This window comes from Capricornis sumatraensis, chromosome 8 (assembly GCF_032405125.1).
Source record: "Capricornis sumatraensis isolate serow.1 chromosome 8, serow.2, whole genome shotgun sequence".
Taxonomy (NCBI): Eukaryota; Metazoa; Chordata; class Mammalia; order Artiodactyla; family Bovidae; genus Capricornis; species Capricornis sumatraensis.
The window spans coordinates 85,153,147-85,173,142 of NC_091076.1; the positions used below are offsets into that span (position 1 = coordinate 85,153,147).

At 59.2% G+C, this 19,996-nt stretch overlaps 1 protein-coding gene across 3 annotated transcripts in view; it reads right to left on the bottom strand.

Annotated features, from left to right (window-relative positions):
• MPRIP (myosin phosphatase Rho interacting protein) overlaps positions 1–19,996 on the bottom strand; it is a 92,797-nt gene that overhangs the window by 11,332 nt on the left and 61,469 nt on the right. For 2 of the 3 annotated variants that reach the window (XM_068977270.1, XM_068977271.1), the window contains exons 8-15: positions 17,509–17,650; positions 16,620–16,724; positions 15,256–15,312; positions 14,270–14,338; positions 12,113–12,202; positions 10,379–10,488; positions 7,762–8,299; positions 6,476–6,592 (exon numbers count right to left, since the gene is read on the bottom strand). In XM_068977270.1, the coding sequence (XP_068833371.1) occupies positions 6,476–6,592; positions 7,762–8,299; positions 10,379–10,488; positions 12,113–12,202; positions 14,270–14,338; positions 15,256–15,312; positions 16,620–16,724; positions 17,509–17,650 (1,228 nt within the window). Of the gene's footprint in view, positions 1–374; positions 4,029–6,475; positions 6,593–7,761; positions 8,300–10,378; positions 10,489–12,112; positions 12,203–14,269; positions 14,339–15,255; positions 15,313–16,619; positions 16,725–17,508; positions 17,651–19,996 lie in introns of all 3 variants that reach the window. The other variant, XM_068977269.1, reaches the window with a different exon arrangement.

Below are 19,996 nucleotides of genomic sequence, written 5' to 3' on the forward strand. Positions count from 1 at the left end.
CCAGCATGGATGTGTTGGGGGAAAGTCACTTCTTCAAATGTGTGGGGAAAGAAAGGCTGCATCTCCTTGAGAGAGCAACCATTCCTGCACAAGGCTCCCCACTGGACACGGCCCCTGAGGGGGAGGTGGGAAGTGGCCCTTGACACTGTGTGGCAAACACCCCTGTCCTTTGAGAAGCCTGACTTTGCCCTCCCAGGACAGTTAGGAGGAGAGGAACCTCGCCAAGTCCAGGTCTGCACAGCCTGGAGGTGAGGTGGGGGGCCCCCACCGGGTTCTGCTGGGACCCCCTGTGCCCACAGGCAGCCGAGGGGGAACAGCGCTTTTGGAGCCGAGAACCCTGTCCCAGCCGCACCCCGACCGCTCTGCGCTGAGACCTTGAGGCTCTCCAAGTCCCTCTGGCGCTCCTCCTGCAGGGAGGCCATGCCGCCCGCCGGGTCCTGGTGCTCCAGCTCCTCCCGCAGAACATCCACTTGCGCCTCCAGCTCCCGGACACGCTCCCTCAGCCCCGCCAAGGACTCAGCCTCGCCACTGGCCAGTGAGCCAGAGGGGGGCTGGCCCCGGTAGTGGCACAGAGTCTCCTGCAGGCACCGCAGGGTCTGCGAGTAGTGCTCCTGCAGGGCCCGCAGCTCCTCCTCATGGATGGTCTGGAGCTCCTTGACCTTGAGCTGGAACCTGGCCTCCAGGGCCTGCACCTGCTCCACAGGCCGTCCCCCCAGGTCCTGCTCGGCCCTGGCCCCAGTGTCAGGCTGGCCCCGGACCCTGCCACATGCGGCCTGCAGCACGCCCTCCACTTGGACCACCTCCTCTTTGAACTGCTCTGGTGGGGCAGCCAGGCTCTCGCCGTGCTCGCCATGCGCCAACTCCAGACGCCTCTGCTGCTGGTCCAGCTGGGCGACCTTGGTCTGGAGCTCCATGTTCTCCCTTTGGGTGAAGGCGATCACGTCCAAGTACTCGCCCTTCTGCTTACAGAGAAGCCCCTCGGACTCTCCCTGCAGGGACCCCAAGGCCTGCTCATGCCCCTGGTAGGGAGCCCCCTGGCCCAGCCAGGACTCTTTGTAGCCCCGGAGCTCATTCTCATACTCAAGCCGGATCCTGCAGGCTGCGTAACACACCTGAGCCTGAAGAATCGCATCCTGAACTAATAAAGAAGAATACTGGCCAAGGCCTCCCAGACAAGCACGGCGCAAGAGATGCTGGGATGCCTGCAGGAGCTTCCGACAGTCCCCGAGTACCTCCACAGAGGGAAGTGAGGTTAGGGAGGCAGAAATCTCCCCCAGGAGACTGGCCTTATCTTTAAGCTGCAGGGCAAGCTCCTCCTGAATAGCAGGTAAGACTCCAGAGCTCTGGCTGGACAAGGGACAAGCCAGGGAGCTGGCTGGGTCCTGATGACTTGGTGCTTCTACCGGTGGGTGCCTGGCCCAGGACACCTGGTCGCCGTCTCTGGTGCCCAGTGGAAGCTGCAGGGCTTCCGAGACCTGCTGCATCACCCTCTCAAAGGCAGGGGTCCGGTAGGCCCCCAGGACCTCCTGCAGCATGCACCTGTGCTGCTGCAGGGCTGCCTGTGTCCCCTGGAGGGTCTCCTGGATGCTCCGGAGCCTGCGGTGGAGGGACTCCCTCATCGAGCACGCGGCAAGACTGAGCTCAGCCCTGACCCACATGGCGTCCGCCAGGGCAGGGGCTGGGGCTGGCCGGGCACATGGCTGCCTGCTTCCCGAGGCACTGGCTGCCTCTCCTCCCAGCGTCTCCAAGTGCCGGCTCAGGGACTCGACCTGGCTCCAGAACTCTCCATCCACCAGCACCTTCTTGGCCCAGGCATCTGCTGGGGCCCCTGGACAGACCACAGCACTTTCAGACTCCAGCGGCCACCGTCCTGACTGAGCGATCTCCAGGAAGACTTGCGACATGTCTGATGTTGTGTTCCGTAGCGAGTCTGCAATCTGGTCTATGAGGGCGGCTTCCAGAGCGATCTGCTCAGAGAGGAGCTGCAGCTGCTCCTGCTCGCTCAGTGTAAGCATGTGTGGCAGCTGCTGGGATGGCACCTTCTCCTCCTCAAAGAAGCCTGTTTCCCCCATGGAAGCTGGCCGGGGATGCAGGGCCTGGACAGCACCCATGAGCAGGCTCTCAAGACCAGCCAAGGGCCCCGCTCCTGCATCCCCTGGTAGGGACCGCAGCTGTTCTCTACAGCTCTCCAGGCAAGCCAGGGCCTGGCTGTTTTTCACCTGGACGTCGCTGAGCTCCCCAACATGGCTCTCGACCGCCTCCACCCTGGCCTGTCTCTCCTGCTCCAGCTGGGCGGCCAGCGCAGTGACCTGGAGCAGGCTGGCTCGGAGCTGCTCGCAGAGCCGCGCCTCGGTGCTGGCCCACTGCTGGTGCAGCGCAAACAGGGCCTCCTGGCTCTGGCCCTGCTGGCTCTCCAGCCTCGCTGTCACGCCTTTGAGCTTTTCCTCCGTGACGTAGAGCTTGGTCTCCAGGGAGTGGATGATGGACAGGTAAGCATCTGGGTCACTGGGCATGGGGAGTGAGCTGGGGGTAGCCTCTGATGACATACTTTCCTCCGAGGGTGAGCGCTCCTGACTGGTGTCCGAGGACATGCTGCTGGCTCCGGTCTTCTCACACCCGTCAGGGTGGGTGTACTTCTGACACTGGATCGTGGAGAATCGGATTCTTTGCCTCTTAATGCCAGGTGCTCCCTGGTCAGGTTTTGAGGACACTTCCGACCTCAGGGGCACCGTGCTCTCTTCTCTGCTGGGGCTGCTGTCCCCCAGGTCCTCCCCTGGGGCCACGTCCTCCAGCCCCAAGCAGGGCAGGCCCAGAGGCATGCCGGCAGTCTGGCACTGCAGGCCCACACGAGCAAGGCTGTCCTCAGCATCCTCCAGAGACTCTGTGGCCAGTCGCCGTTCGATCTCCCCCTCTGCCTGGAGCTTCTCGTCTTCCTCATCTAGGCTGCTCCCCAGGGTGGACGGCCCCAGCAGAGCCTGCTGCAGGCCCCGCCCCTCCCTCTCCAGCGCCTTCTCGTGTGCATCCTGCAGGCGCCGCAGCTCCTCCTCCTTCTCTTGGAGCCGCGTGTGCGCGCCCTGGAGCTGGCCGGCCACCCTCCTGAAGGAGTGCTCCAGGCTCTGGTAGTCGGCCTCCCTTCCCCTCAGCTTCTCCTGCAGTGCAGCTACATCCCCATCGGACAGGGAGACGCGGCCCAGCAGCTCTTGGAAGCGCTGCTGCGTCAGGTCGCGCTCATCGCGCAGGCTCTGCACATGCTCAGCCAGCTTCTGGATGCTGGCCTCCTTCATCTCCAGCTGCTCCTCCAGCCGCTGCACTGCCTCGCTGCCCTCAGACCCAGCGCTCAGCTTCTCTTCCTGCAGAGCCTCCACCCGGTGCTCATGCTCCTGCAGCCGCCCCTCGAAGGTGCGGGCCCTGTCCTCTGCCTCCGCCAGGCTCCGCAGTAACTCCTGCTTCTCCCGCTCGCAGCTCCCCAGCAGCAGCTCATAGTTCCTCTGCAGTTTCTCCTCCATCAGCCTCTGGGCCCGCTCGCTGGCACCCAGCTGCTGGCTGAGGTCGGCGATGCGCTCCTGCAACTGCTGTACCTCCTTGTGCCGGTCCCGCTGCAGCGCTTGCTGCCGCTCCAGGTCCCGCAGCTCCTGCGTCCTCCCCAGCAGCAGGGCCTCTGCGCTCTGGAGCTTTCGCTCACTGGTGCGCAGCTGGGCGTTGAGCGCGGCCTCGCTCTGCTGCCGCTCCTCCAGCTGCTCGCGCACCTTGTCCTTCTCCAGCTTCAGCTCGCCCTGGAGCTTGGCCAGCGCCTGCTCCTTGACGGCAAGCTCGGCGGCAGCGTTGCCCAGCCGCGCCTGGAGGCTCCGGATCTCGGCCTCGTGGTGCCGGATCGCATCCTTGGCCTCCCCGTAGCTGCGCTTCAGGGCCTGAATCTGCCGTGTGATGAGCTCCTGGCGCTGGCACTGGGCCTCCAGCTCGCCGTGCAGATCCTGGTTGACTCTGTGGAGCCTCTGCCAGGTGCCGGACGGGGAGGTGGCCACTTCGGTCTTAAAAAAACCGATGAAACATGGGTTAGTAACACTCGGCCTCCCAGTTCTGAGTGTCACACCTCTGGCCAGGGTCAACCACAGAAAGGCTCCTTTGTGGGTCTGTCTTTTATCCTTTGCACAATTTTTTTTTTCCCATTAAAAAAAACCTAACAAATCATCTCAATTTTTTTTGGTAAGCAGCTGTTTCCAGATAAACAGAAAACATGAACAGTAACATCAAAACAGCTCTAACTGCACAGCTTCTAGGAGAAATAAACCAAACAGAACTGAATAATGGAGCACAGAGGTAAGCAAACAAAGACTGCGGGACGGGACTCTGGCAGGAGGCGCGGGCAGGAGCAGAGCAGAGCATCATTTGCTTTGCGAAACAAAAGGCACATGGCTCTAGACCACAAACCCCACAAGAGCGCAGCACCCGACACGCTGCCCCTTCCTTCTGGCACAGGAGAAGGAAGGGCGGCACCGCTGGCGGACGTCAGTGAGGTGACATCCGAGACACTCCTGTGGGAGGTGGCACCCGTCCTCCACAGTGACAAGAAGAACTAACCTCTACCTGCAAGAAGACAAAACGAGGGGGAACGGAAACCATGGAGTAAAACATGAGAGTTAACAAAACAAACAAACCTTTGTGGAGTTCAAAATAACAAAGTGAAGCATGCAGAAAATAACACACTTGAAACAAAACTCCTCAAACTGAAAGGCATGCAAAATACACAGAACTAACTAACGGAGGAGAAAACAACATGAAGGGAGTGAGAACAGCTCAGCCTGGGAACTGGCCTGCCCATGGCTCCCTCAAGGTACGCTGGCGGGGAAGCCACAGGTGTGACACTCAGTTACGCAAGTTAAGAGACAGTCCACGGCCACACATGCCAGCTCCTCCTCCCGGCTGGCAGCACGGCGCCCACCCGCCACCATGACCCTCCTCACCCTTAACCCCAGAGGCCCTCCTCGCTCACCCAGACTTGAGATCATAAGCAGTGTGAACGCAGAGGGAGGTTAAGAGTAACTGCCCTCTGACCTGGTAGGGAAGTATTAATATGTCTGGCCTGGGGGCAGGCTCATGCAACCATCCGGGTCAGACACAGGTGGGTTCTGAGGTTAGCAATGTGCAAAATCTGCTGCCAGTTATCTTCTCGGCCTGATGTCAGCTGGCAGCCCAACCAGGGTTTAAAAAGGTGCTCCCCAAACCTGCGGGGTCTCTGCACAGATGTCCCAGAAAGTCCTAGAGTGACATGTGCAGGAAAGAGGGGTGTCCCCACACCAGGTCCCAGGGTCTCAGGGTCTGAACTGGGCATGGCAATAACTATGGCTGAAGGGCTGGGAGGAGTGTCCAGGGCACATAGGGTACCTAGGACTGAGGCCAAAGCTGGGGAAAAGGAAAGCAGAAAAAACATCCACCAGAGGGTGTTTTGGAGGGGGGCGGGGCAGGAGGACAGACTGCCCCGAAGGTCCACCAGACCAAGGAAACCAGTGTGCTGCGGTCTGCAGATGCAGAGACGTATCACAGTGACTCAGGGGCCTGGAGAGTCTGGGTAGGGGGCGGCGGGGGCGCGCGCACCCTCTGGGACCATGTCTTGGTGTACACAGACAAGGAACCTGATGCTGGGGGACGGGGTGCAGGACCTGGACTGGACTGTGGTGCCCTCAGCCTTTGATGACAAGACTCATGTTCTCAGTCCCACCGTCCTGCTTTGCTCTTCCTGGAGCTCATCTGTCTGTTACCTCTTCCCATCACACATTTGCTAAGGGGGCAGCGAAGTGCTGTACCCCAGAACTGGTGTAGGGCCTGGAGCACTGCAGGTCTGGCAGCTCATACCAGCCTGCCCTGCCCAAATGCCCTCCTGCCTGGTGAGACACCCGCAGCTCCCTGAGACCAGCTGGCGACTGGCACTCTGGCACAGAGACACCTGCAGGAGACGATGGGTCTGGACACTTGGCTCGGGACTGGGCAGCCATGTTTCCCCCTCAAACCTCAGGCTCAGCAGAAAGTAAGAAGTGGGGCTGCTAGGCGAGTGGACAGTCCCAGGCTGCCCTGTGGGTGGGGCATAGACACGGTCCTAGCTCTGCCATGGGCGGATCCTAAGGAGGCACTTGTCTGTTCCTCAGTTTCTTCCGTAAAATGAGACTAATGCTGTTCTTATGAAGTTAGAGATGACTTGCAAACATGTGACACTGATTAATAAATATATGTTGGGCTCTTTGAGAGCTGAAGAGAAAGACAACCATAATTATTTTATGAAAAAAACAAAAGAGCCTTGGCTGTAGAGGGTTCATCAGATTCTCCCAATGTTACACGAGCAGCAGCAGCACCCTGCCCAGAGCACCTGCTCCTGCGACAGAGGGCCTTAGAGCCTAGCACTGGTTTTGCACATTCCTAGCCTGCCTGGGTCCTGCACATGAAGCCTGGGGGTGCCCAGAGGGTGGCAGCCCCTCAGCCCTACCTGCAGCACATAGCCCTCCCGGGCGCTCTGCTCCCGGCCCAGAGCCACCCTCAGCTGGTCCTGCAGCAGTCGGTTCTGTTCCAGAAGGTCTGAGGCCTCCTTCTGGCTCTGCTCCAACTGCAGGCAAAAAGACACACGTGTGAAGCAGGATGGCAGCAGTGGTCAGGAGCAGCATGGCATGGCCCTCGTGGTCGTCCCAGTCCAGCGTGGTAGAGCTCGCCGGCAGGTGCGCTTGTCAGGTCTACACTGCACCAACGGTTCAGCTTAGGCTGTGAATCTGCGTGGGCACCACTAGCTTCCAGATGCTGGGGCTGCACCAGGCCAGGCCCTACAGGAACAAGGACTCCATGCCTGTGCCTGAGGGAAGACTGCCCACTGGGTCCTTTGGGTGTCCTCAGCATGGCCAAAAAGGCCTGTGCTGCTCCAGGCAGACCTTGTCCAAGACTCTACCTCGGCTCCTACAGAACCTCCTTCGACAAGCTGGACATGATGGATTTTGTATGAAATCACGTTGGTGAGGATGGGTCCTCAAGAAGCAAGCAGCCTCTCATCGTGGTTCCTAGCAGCTGTGAGTCCAGCCATCGGCTCCTGCCCCTTACAGCTGCAGGCTGTGCTGACTGGCACAGGGACCTTCGTATCAAACTGTGCTGTCTGAAAACAGTCTCAGAGTCCAGTGTGTGTGGCCTGCTGCCCTGCAGTCCAGCTGTTTAGAGCAATCTGATTTTGGACTGTTAATTTACTGTGTTTTGCCTTTATTATTGTATTAACAGTCATAGAAAAATGTTGATGCTAGTGGTACATATCGGCCTCATGAATCTAACAAAATAAGATGAGAGGTGAAGGCAGGCCAGGTGCCCAGCCTATGGTTTCATCAGACCCCAAAGTAAAGAGCACATCGGAATCAGCAGGCAGGCCAGCCATGTATACCCCTCCGGCCTTACCCAGGGTGCCAGGCTGCTGTGCCCAGACAGGAGCCTACCTGTTCACTGTGCCCCAGAAACAGGGAAGGTAATACACACACCTCACCCCACACCCACCTCTGGCACCAATGGCTCTCAATGGCAGTACCCACCCCTCTGGTCTATGGAAAGCCCTGGTGTGCACCTCCCCCTGACCCAGCCCGCCCTCCTAGTACTTATCTGGGACCTGTCTGTGTGCCTGGTTTGCTGAGGGGTCTACAAGCCCTTGGGCCTAGGCCCACGGCTCCTACACTGTTGGGCACAGAGAGGGCCAAGGAAGGGGGTTGCATGGAATCAGCCAGCCCGCCCACCCGTCCTGGCCGCTACCTCCTTCTCCAGCAGCGACGTCAGCTCGGGCGTGGAGAGTCGGTCGCTGCCGTCTTCGGAGGACAGGTGCAGGGGAGCGATGGGCACCTGCTTCTCCTCCCGGAGGGGGGTGGTCTCCACCTGATGCCAGCGCTGCTCGATCTCCACATGCACATTCTGGGTCCTGAGCTCCGCAGCTGTGGGCGGCCCCATGCCCCGGTCAACCTCCATGCGCAGGGCCGCATCGTCTGCACTGGGCCCCTCCACGTCAGGCGTCCCAAAGCGCTTGCGCCGCTCCTCCCGCCGGCGTGCGCGCTCCCGCTCCAGCTCCCCGGGCTCCGCCTCGGCCCGAGGGCCACCGGCCCTCTCCTGGGCCAAGGCCTGCTGGATAGGGCGGAACTCGGCCCAGTCGAAGGTCTTGGAGCGGCCCTCGCGCCTGCGCTCACGCGCCCGGCTCCTCCTCTGCTCAGGGTCGGGCTCCCCAAGCTCCCCGTCCTGCTTTTCCGGTGGCCTCGTCTCCGAGGGGGAGCCACTCCGGGCCTTCACCTGCGGCAGCGAGCTGCAGGGTCCAGAGACAGTGGTCAGGTTGGGGCCCCCACCACCAGGCCCAGCCCCTGCTGTCATTATGTGCTTTTCCTGCTCAGCTGCAGTCCCTGGGGGGAATCCCAGGGGGCTCAGCCCTGCAGGCAGAGAAGGAGCCGCAGACAACGGCCCAGAGGTTTCCTGCTGGATGATGCTAGGGTCTGAGAGCCCTGTCAGGTTTGCTGGGCACAGCCACCATCCAAACGAGGCCATATGGGAGGGAAGCGTGTGCTGGGCCAGTGGGGACAGAGTGAACGGGAGCAGCTACTTTCCTCAAGGCTTGTGGGTTTTCAATAAGCAGGTAAGGAACACAGTCAGGTCTGTGTTTTAAAAAACCACCCTGGTGGCTGGTGTGACAGCCCTGGGACCACCTGTGGGCCAGTGAGCTGGCTGACCCAGGTGGTTCCCACGAGCCAGCACCACATAGGGGCTCACTGGTCAGGACTCAAGAAGATTGGTGGCCCACCTGGGCCAGACACTGGAGGACACCCCTGCCTGCCCAGCAGCCGGGTGCACCCCCTCCCCCACAACCATAAGTTGTGGCCGTCTGAAGACAAGATCCCGAGACTACCCCCTCAGCCTGAGCAGAGTGGCCTCTGGTCCCACCCAAGCCCTCAGCACAGGGTGGGAAGCCCGTGAGTGGCAAGGGCTAGGGCTGGGGGCCTCCAGGGAACACAGACAAGGAGCCTCTGGAAGAGGTACCCTCTTGTCCTGGGGGCTTCCAGGCCAGGACCACATGCCTGGGCACACTTCTCCAGGATGGACCTCTCAACAACACCCAACTGCAAGCTGGCCCAGGGCCCCAACTGTGTGATGGTCAGGCCAACACACCACCTCTCTGCCACTCTCTCTGGAGAGGAAGCCCCTGCAACTCCACCAGGCTGGGGCTGCAGCACATGGATTGAGCTACAACTTCTGGCATCTACACCTTCCTGGGACATGCATGGCTTAGCTACACTGAAAACATCTATCCTTTCCTCAAAGTATAAAAGCCCCCACACAGAGCAAACAGTGAGGCAAGCACCTCGGCTCAGACCACTGACACTGGAGTCTCTTCCTGTCAGGAGGACACTGTGGCCCTGATGTGGAGGGGAGGCACCTGTCCCGAGCCACGTGGGCCTGAGCACGTTCTCCACGCTGCTTCTGAGGCCAGAGCCCCACACCTGCTCTGTGACACCCCAAGGCCAACGTCCCCCCACCTAGAGCTGGACCGGCCACATGGGGTCCCTCAGAGAGCCCAGGGAGGGCCTTGGCCTCTGCTCCTGGTCATACAGACTCAGGAACAACCAAATATTCTGTTCATCTAATGAAAGAAGGAATAGAGTCAGGACAGGACAGAAAGAGTAGAAAGGAGAGTCCCTTTAGGATCCTTTCCCGACTCTGTTCAAAAATGTAGGTCACCAGCCGGGAGGCAGGACTTGGCAAAGGTGTGAAGCCACCCCCAGGAGATGTGAGTGCTCTGTGGGCACGAGGGCCACCATCCGGGCATGGCCTCCAGCCCAAGAGAGGCACTTGAGAAGCACTGGGACTACAGGAAGGAAAAGCGTAAGGGAGAAATTCTCAGGACCAGTGAAAGCACTGAGGCCAGGAGTGAAGGCAGCAGATTTCTGGGTGTCACAGAACCAGCTGCATGCAGAGATCCTGATCTATCTGCTTTCTGTGAAATGAAAACAGCAGGTTTCTAACCATCAAGGCAGGAGGAAAGTGGGGGGCAAATGATGAGGTTCCCAGAGCATGGCTATGAACACAGGAACATCCCCAGCTTCGGCCCCCACACCAAAAGCTCCAAAGGGACATCTGTCCCGGTTGCACAGACATCCTGCAGATGCAGGAGTGAGGCAAGAAGACCAAGAAAAGACAACGCTGAGGTGGCCTGTGGACACAGCATCTGGTGCTGCCTCTGAACAACCAGGGCTCAGCGGCCAGAGATGCCTTACACCCAGGCCCCAGGGAGTTCATGCACTGGGCAGGGCTGGCAGGGTGTGGGGGCAGTGCAAGTAACACACAGAGGGACAGGGCGGCTGCACTGAGCCTCCTGGGCACCTGACTGGCTCACCTCGTCACATCCGGGGCAGAGGTCGGGTGGACGTGCTTCATGATGGTCTGGATCCAGTTTCTCCGGATTCCGGACGTCATGGCAGAGAGGGTGAAGGCGCCCTCCTTCGTCTGCACGGAAGACAAGGTGTTAGCCATGAGTGCCCCGCGCTGACCCCAAAGGGCTCGCAGGAAGGACTCACCCCCGGGGTGCCCCCCCAGAGGAGCTGCTCTTGATGGGAGGGGCTGAGGGAAGGGGGTCTCAGCACGAGGCCCAGAGAGCAGGAACTTGGCACCACCCCCAGCACCGTCCGCAGAGGCGGCTAGGGGTCTAGCTCACTGAGCATGCCTCTCCCTTCTGCAGGACACGGGCAAAGGGAATCATCAGAGCCCCCAAGTCACAGGTGGAGTGCCCTGCCAGATGCCCTGCAGCCCAACGGACTGGGGGATGGATTTCTCCTTCTTATGAATTCACTGGCCTTCAGCTCTGAACTCGGTCTTCTCTGAGTTTGGTTAACCTTGGTCACTGCCACGTGCTGGATCTAGGCCCAAAGGTCAGGAGGGGAGTCCCAGCCCGGGAGCCCAGGGTGGCAGCTGGCAGGCAGCTGGCAGGCTGCTGGGTGCCCGTCGCACACCTCACGTTCTCAGGAGGGAAGAATTAGCTTTTCCCAAAGACAGGTCTGGGCTTCCCTCGTGGTTTAGTCAGTAAAGAATCCACGTGCAATTTGGGAAACCTAGCGACTAAACGCAGCACAGCCCAGGGACAGGTCTGGCCTCTGCCCTGCACCACTGTGGAGCAGAGTGGGGGCTAGCCAGCCCGAAGGACTAGGCGTGTGGGAGGGAGACGCCTGGCTGCGTGATGTCAGCTGGCCTCTGGGGGAAGGGCTGGAGCTTGCCTGACCACATGGACAACGATCCAGTTGATGGGTTATGAAGCTGCTATGAGCACTCTGGACACACCTGGGCCTGGTGCCAGGCCTAAGCCCGAGCAAGCTCCCCAGGCTGGAAGCTCTGTGTGTTACCAAACGTCAGTGCCAATAGGGAGACTGTCCCCAAGGATGTGAAAGCTTCCTGTTCAGCGCAGTTCTCCACGAGGTGCTTCCTCGGGCTGATCCCAGTCTGTACCCTTTGCTAGCATGTGTCTGCGGTTCTAAGTAGAGTGTTCCCTGTGCTCTGAGTCCTCCCAGCTAGTTATCTGACTTGTGGGGGTTCTGGGGCACCCTCAGACTTGCAGTGGGCATCAGCCAGCTGGCATAGCCGGGGGTCTGTGCCATCACCTCATCTGGCTACCCCTGAATAATCCTTAAACCCCCATCTTTGATAAAGTGGTCAGTAAGAAGTGCTCCATCTGTCCAGTCAAATAATTTTTTTGAGAATGGGACAGCACCTTGCACATTGGAGTCCTTCACAAGGTTGTGGGGCAGAAAGACTCCGGTGAGTGGCTACATCGATGAGCAAAGAGTAAGTGCATGAGAAGCTAGTGCCCTGAGAGCTGAAGAAGCAACACCTTCACTCTTACTCCCCATACCCCACCTCTTTCCAGCTGTCCCTGTTCTACTGAAAGAAAGACCTTATTACTACAAGGCTCTAGACAGCCTCGAGGGAGAGATGCTGGCGTCTGCTTTCTGCTGAGATCACAGAGTGGGGATGGGTGGGGAGCTACAGGACTGAGAAAAGGAGAGGATGAGGTGCCCGCCAGTCAGGCCCAAGGCCCGCCCCTCACACCCAGCCTGCCGCCCAGCCCCACCCTGCTCACATGGATCTGGAAGCCATAGTTTCTCTGCACTGGGTACTCTGTGACATCGCAGCACGTAGACAAGTCAATTTCCCCATCCAAGTCGGCTGCCTGCAGAGAAGGTGAGAGGTTTAGAAGGTAAAGGTCAGTGTCCCGTGAGCTTTATGTCTACGGGACAGGTATTCTCGCAGGTGCTGCCAACCACACACCACCTAGAAGCATCCATGCCACCCCCACCCCCATCCTGCCAGGGACATCCAGGCTGGGGTTCTCAGACCTCCTTTACACTCTTAAAAACTGAGGGCCCCAAAGAGCTTTTGTTCATGGGGGTTTTTATCTACTGATATTTGCCATATTAGAAACTGAAAAAAAAAGAAAAATAAAAATTTTTAGTCATTTAAGAGCACAAACCCATTTCATAAATAAAAAGTATTATTTTAAAAAACCTGCAGGACTTCCCTGGCAGTCCAGTGGTTAAAACTTTGCCTTCCAATGCAGGGGGTGTTTGTTCAATCCTTGGTTGCAGAGCTAAGATCCTACATGCCTTGTAGCCAAAACCAAAACATGAAACAGAAGCAATATTGTAACAAATCCAGTAAAGACTTTAAAAATGGTCCACATCAAAAAAATTTTGAAAAAAAAAAAAAAAAACAGCAAGAGATTTTTGCACCTGCCTTTAATGCCTAACTTCCGAGGACAGCTGGATTCTCACATGGGTCTCTGAACTCAGTCTGCAGGCAGCTTTTGGCTGAAGTGTATGAGGAGGGCCTGGCCTCACACAGACTCAGGCTGGAAGTCTTTTCAGACAGTTGCGGCTGTTCTTCTCTGACAAGTGGTAGCTTCTTAAAGGTGAACTGCATAGTGGAATCTTTCTGCCCTTGCTGTTATGTTAACCTCCACGGTTCTACCCTGCTCCGTGAATGGACCTCTGACCCACGCGCGACACCACGGTCCCGTCTCCTGGGAGAGTCCCCAGACATTGGCGTGCTCCTTGTTCCAGAGCGAACGCTGGGTCCACTGTCATCACTGCCCATTTCATCAGGGAGTCTAGGCTCAGGGACACTGTCAGGCGAGCGACAATGAACACAAGTTTTCCAAAGTTCCAGTTTTTCTTAAAATCTCAAATTGAATCATTGATAACAGTTCTGTCAGTCGTTTTCCTTGAAGGAAGAGACTCGGTTTATTTAATCAAGTGCGCATCTGTGCATTGGTGTTTAAGCAGAGATGGTGGGCCGTGAGGAGGGGGGATGGCAGAGGGCAGCGCGGTCGTAGCAGGTGCTCCCCATGAGGTGGCATTATGCCTGGACAAGCAGCACAAGGGACTTTGCCAGCTTCCGGCAGGTGCTAAAGGCTGAGACTAGTAAATCAGCACTTTTCCTGTCCTGTGAAGGCCCTTTCTGTAAGACTGTAAACATGTGGCAGTGAAGGACACACTGGCTATCTGCTCCTGCAGCCTGGCTGGCTAAAGCACCCACCATTGGCACAAGGGAAGAGGTCAACGGCATTGTAGTCTTACAGCACTATTTTTGTTATAAAACCCTGGATGGGTCTCCAGGGTCCATGAAGTACACTGTGAGAACAACCCAGCACTTGCGTGTGCTCCTGCAGCCGCCGGCACCCACACTATGCCCCATCTGCCTGCCCACCAGCCTCTGTCGCCTGTGCTTACAGAGGCACAAGAACCACTAACATCATTCACATTTGGGACTGTATCTCCCAAAGGAGATTCCTGGAGTGGGAAGCAAGGGAAAGGTGCAGGAACAGAATGCCAAACTCAGAAGAGAGGGTTTTTTTGTAGGTGAAGAAAAAGCCCTTCTGTTTGGTGTTCAACCACGGAACCAGGGCTCTCAACCAGGCTGCCAAGTTCACCTGCCACATCCCATCCTTGTCCAGAAAACAGGGGACAAGATATATTAGTTTGATTCTTTGCAAGACAATTCACCACAATATTTCCATGTAGAAAGAACAAAACTGCTCATCCTGAGTTTTAAAATGAGACATCTTTCAGTGTTTTTCAAAAAACACAGACAAGAAAAGCTGCTGGAGCCCCCCATCCCAGGTGCTGAAGCAGGGCTTGGAGAGCCTACTTCCAGCAGCAGTCAGTCCCAGAACATCAGAGTCTGCCCAGGGCTGGACTGGGCCACCCGTCAGCACACAGGGTGGACCTGAGACACTCACCTCCTCAGCCACCGAGTCCCTGTAGAACCTCAGGCTTTGATCAGCAAGGACAAACCAGTGCTTCTTCCACTAAAAAAGAAGGGGAAAAATCAAGACTGAACTCCACACTCCTGCTCCGAGGCGCTCCAAAGCCAGGGTCCTGGGGGACCTCCCTGAGCAAGGGAACGCAGACAGTAGGTGGCCCCTCTGGCTGGGGCACACACACAGGACTCTGCTCAGGCCACAGGCAGCCACATGCACACGCCTTCTCCCCTGTGATAAGGTGGTGTGGGCACTCCACCCGCAGGGGTGTGCAGAGGGGAGCCAGGCCCCCCAAGCCCAAGGAGGCAGCCCTGTGAGTTGCGGCCACCTGCTGTCTAGCCAGAGGGGTGCCCACCTGCTGCCAGCAGGGGTGACCCAATCACAACCAGCCAGACTTCCCAGTCTTCACTGTGAGGATCGACAGGGGCGCTGAGTCTGCAGGCAGAGCCGACGGGGTGGGTACGGAGGGGAGAGAGAGAGAGAGGAGGAGGGTGGGGAGGGGCATCCGGGGGTCTCGCAGAGGGACCCGAGGCTTCTCCTGCCTCCCAGAGGCCTGGTCTCCACCCCAGCAGCCACTAGTGGCTTGGTCTTTCTGCTCAAGTCCACCAGCTCCTCCCAGACCTGTGGCAGCATCTCAGCTGCTGCCTACCACCTCACAACCAGGGAGCCTGTTCTTGGGGGACCTGGGCTCTCAGGAAACCTCTGCAGAATGTGGCCAGGCGGAAAGCTCAGGTTGAAGGGCATCCCCAGGCCTGAGGCTGATGCCCACCAGGAGCGGGAGAGCAGTCCACATGCTGGCAGCAGGCAGGCTGGTGCCCCCACTGCCCACCACACCCCCACTTCTGAGGAGATGGGGTCGTGGTCACAGTCCTGGAGGTGGTGGACAAGGGCCAGTGCTCTCACACCCACGGGGACAAGGCCAGCTGGACCTTGCACCTGGGGCCACGGCAGTTCCAGCCACTCACCTGGCCATCCTCATACTGCTTGGTCAGCCAGCCTTTTTTGAAATTCAGCAGGTCGGGCTAAGAGAGAGGAATAAAGAACAGCTCAGAGAAAAGCAGCCTCGTGTCTGGATCTGTGCAGAAGCGGACTGACGAGGCAGGCATTTCTCTTCCAGTGAGGGGCCCTAGAAAAGGGGGCTTTTCCATGTGCCAGATGAGCACATGTGGCTCCTTGCCCTGGCAGGGGCTGCCCAAGCCACTCTCGGGGTGTGCATCTCCAAGGAGGGCAAGGTTGCACATGGCGCAGGTGTGGCCCCCTCAGCCCACGAGCAGCACAGCAGGGCCGCCGGGAAGCAGAGAACAGTCCAGACAGAGCCATCCGGCATCTCGCATGGAGGGAAGATGAGCAGTGACGGCCGAGACTGAGAGTCTCATAAAAGCCACGGGAAGACTGACGGCACCTGGTGTGAGCACGGCGCAGCAGTGAGCTGCCAGGAGCCTCCAGCCACTGGCCTGCCAGGATGTCCCTGAGCCCCGGCTTCCCTACAAGTAGCAGAGCCAGGACAGCAGGTGCTGATAGCACCTGAGAGCACCCGGAGGGCTCTTGCAGCCCTGGGCCTGGCTGGTGTCTCATGGGCGGGCGTGGCAAGGCCAGGTGCACGGAGATGCAGCACTGCAATGTCCAAGGACCCAAGGAGAGTTAAGAGAACACGTGCCCCCGGGGAGGGACACTCAGCAGCCATGGGTGCCCTGGAGCCTCTGCTGCAAAGTCCAGACTCCAGGTGAGATAGCGTGTGCCCTGGTCCAGCTCAGGAGCCGCTCGGGGCCCCACGCCTGGAGGGGTGGGACCAGCCCTGGTTCCTCAGGAGGCCGAGGACGAAGGCAAGAGGGACCCATGTGAGCCACTGTCTTCACTCCTGGGGCTCTGATCTGCCTTTCGGGGCTCCCTGAGGGGCGGTGGTCCCGCCAGACCTGCCTGACCACTCCCTACCTCCACCCAACAGCCATAGCTCCCACACCCTGGAGCGAAGGCCAGGCCCCCTCCATGGTGACTCCATGAACAAGTGACGTGCCCAGTGGGAAGAGGGCTCCTGCCTCCAAGACGTTACAGAGACAAACACTCAAAACGAGAAGAACAGAGGCTCGTGCTGTGGCCCCAACCCCCGGAGCCAAAATTCTGCAGTCCTGGTGGCCTCCTCTGCCGGAGATCTCAGAGCTCAGGATGCCCACATGGCCCAAAGAAGGGGCAGAAACACAGCATCTGCTTCTCACACAGACATGACGGCCCGTGCACGGGGGCAGCCAGCACGGACACCAGCAGACAGAGCCCTGTGACAAGCAGCAGGGGCAACATCTCCAGGCCTCGGAGCACAGGCGCCCGGGCTCACCGTCAGGGAGGACTCCGTGGACCTCCTGTCCAGTGACTTGGCTCTTCGGTGTGGAGACAGGGGGGAGGCCGAGGCGTCTGGGAGAGGAGCTTCGCTGGGGAGGTCCTGTGGCAGAGAGCAGTCCCGTCAGCACCAGCCAGTCCCTCATCTGCTGGAGCCGCAGGAGGGCGGGCTTCAGGGCCGTGTTGCGGGCAAGGAATGGGGCTTTGCTGTCTGGTACCTCGGCACCTCTGCCCCTGCGGCCAGGACCTGCGTGCAGATGGGACCCACGCCCAGACTCCTGGTCCTGAGCCTCCAGCTACCTGCCGGGGCTTGAGCCGCTCTGGTGGACAGGGCAGCCTTTTCTTGCAGATGTACAAGCCCCTTGGCTCTCCGGGTCCCCATCCTCCCTGGGCCTTCACAGAGGGAAGAAGCTGGGCTCTGTGCAGCGAGCAGGAGAGCCCAGAGAGAACAGGAGGAAGACAGAGGGTGGACTTGGTGGAGCCTCAAGAAGCAGGGGCCCTGGAGGAGAGTTTCAGAAGCAGAATCCACCTTGGAGATTCAGCAGAGAGAAACGAGGGCTCTGGCCATGGCCAGAAAAGACGAGAAGGAAGGCCAGACGGCCTCAGAGAGGAAGAATGGCTCTAGTTAGGACCTGGGACCCAAGGCGCACGAGAGCAGCTCTGAGCAGAGACGGATGGAATTCCGAGAGGAAAATGCAGAAGACAGGCCTCACCCTCAAGAACTTCCCTCAGGGAAGAAGGTGAGAGACGCAAGAAACGACCAGGAAACGAGAGCAGGAAGCTGGGCAGAAGTGCACCCACATGTGAATGTGCTGTATGGGGGGCCATATGCCACCTGTCCCTACCGCCTGCACCGCCCCAGTACTGCCCGGAGCCCAGACGCTCACCCGCTTCCTAGGGAACGCCCTCTTCTCGCTGCGGCCTTGTCGAGTGTCACTTGAGGCTGAGGGCCCCGTGGACAAGTTGGTCTCCATGTGCTCTGCCTTCTCTGTGTCCAGGGCCTCAAACTTCTCTATTACCTGGGACCTCCTGCAAGAGAGGGCACGAGGCCACTGAGCGGGGAGACAGGGTCCCCGGAGCCTAAGGGGACATGGTCCGGAGTCTGAGGGGCTCCTGCAGCCAGCACCCCACGCCGGCTCACCCGACCTCCTGGGCCACCCTCGTGTAGGGTGCCGGCCGCACACACCCCTCATTTGGCCAGCTCGCCTGATGCCCCCACTTCCTCTCCCACCTCCACACGGGGCAGCTCTTGGACATGGCCCTGCCCTCTGCCTCCCAGCCCCGCACCGCAGATGCCGCACGGGCTGTTGGGCTGACACACTCGGCTCTCACACACCAGCGTCCCCTCCTGAGCCACAGACTGGTAGAAGGCAGCCAGCAACTCAGGCGCCCTGGCCTCACCACGTGCCTCAGCAGATCGGATGCAGCCCCCACCCCAGGGTGTCCAAAATTTAGCAAGAAAAAGACCCATGAATTAACATTGTTTCTGCCAACAGTAAAAAGAATCAAAACCCAAATTAAAAACAAAGCAAGTTGATTTCGTGTGAAAGGGCGGGCGGCATCATCAGGCCATCTACGGCTGGAGACGGAGCTGAGATGGGAGCGAAGCAGGCGGAGGAGGGGCGAGTAACGTCACAGCGACACAGCAGGAGGAGTGGAGAGGGGCAAGACCTGGAAGAAAACAAGGCTGGAGAATGAATAAACAGAAAGAACTGCTGGTAAAAATCAAATATGGTAAATCAAAATCATCCCAAGAATTAAAGCAAAATCCCAAGGCGATCACTGAGGAGGGAGACTATCCTGTCCCCGCGACATGAGCATCCGCCTGGTGGATGCACCCTCATGAGCTGCCCACGTGTCCCCAGGCCAGAGCCCTGTTCCCCCTGAGCTGTCTCACAGGGAGAGTTGTCCCTGCATCGGACTAGCAGCAGAGTCGAGGGCAGCAAGTGAAGGGCCACTGGGCCCAGTAGCCTGAAGCCTAACTTCATGAGGAAGGGGAGGGGAACCCGGAGGCCAGCTCGTCCTTGGGAGGGGACCAGTGGAAGGGGCTCTCGGGGGTCCTTCCTCAGGAAGGCAGACTCCCAGGGACCAGCTCCCTGTGGAGCCATCTCTGCTCCCGTGGAGTCTCCTGCAGGCCAGCAGCAGCTGCAGCGGGGGAGCGAGCGAGCGAGCGCAGGAAGCCAGGCGGCGTGGGAGCGCCTGGGAACCATGGGGAGTTCTTGCCGGTGCTCCGGCTGGCTGCACACCCGAGGTGGCCTGTCCCAAGTATCCTGCTAGGTTTAGAGGACAGACCCGCTCACATGTAGAATGAGAGCTCTTCCAACCGACCTCAGGACCAGAAAGCCCCACGATGGCCTCAAGTTGCAGGGGCCAGTGAGTCAGGCCAGTTGCATGCTGCAGGCCGGGCCAGCCACGAGAGGTCAGAAGAGGGAGGGAAGTGCCACCTGCCAGGGGTCTGGGGGAGTCCACCTCAGGCGTCTGTAAAGTGGGGCCTTTTCAGCTGAGGTCCCTGTAGTCCTACAGCTGGGACAGCAAAGGCATCCCGGTGAGCCTGGTCTGGACTCCCAGCCAAGCAGCAGGTGGGACCTTGGCACCTGGGCCTGGTGTCAGCCACCAGTGGTTCAACCAGCCACCCCCGCCACACTTGCTCGGCACAGCTCACCATTTGAGAAACACTGGGGAGGCTCTCCGGCCAGTCCAAAGACTACTTCAGGGCCAGGACTAGTCAGGACACCCACCCTGAGGCCTCTCAGCCAGGCTTCCGGCGGCCGCCCCCTGGGCATGGTGGCTGGTGTCCTGCCCATCTGGGGCTCTGTTCTGCACCACAAGACAGGGGTCCAATCCAGCACCAGGAGCGGCTCAGGGTCAGAGGGCAGGCCTTGGACAGGACAGCAGCCAGCCAGAGGACACGAGGGCAGCGAGAAGTAACGTGACAGTGTCAGGATGCAGAGGAGAGGGCCCCAGGGGAGCCACACCAGGCAAAAGCCCCTCCCCATGGTGACAGAGCAGGCGAAGCAAAGCCCCAGAGGTGCCATCTGTCCCAGCCATAGCCGGGAGGGAACTCCAAGCCAAGCAGGTGTGCTGAATGTTAATTCTTTGGTCCCCGCCAAACCAAGGTGTGGCTGCCTGCTTGGGGGCCTCCAGGACGCGGTGAGAAGCCCCCTTGCCCAGGCCACTGGCCTCCTACATCTAGCAAATCCTTTCACTTACACTTAAGCACACTAAGGACAACTTCGGCCCTGCCCCAGCTCTGCTGTCCCAGGCTGTTCCCGTGAGGAGGAGCCCTGCTCCCGATTCTGCCCTGCGTATGGAGTGCTCACACACCTCAAAGGGTTACTAGTAAACCAGGTGGAGATGCTGTCTGGAGGGCATGTC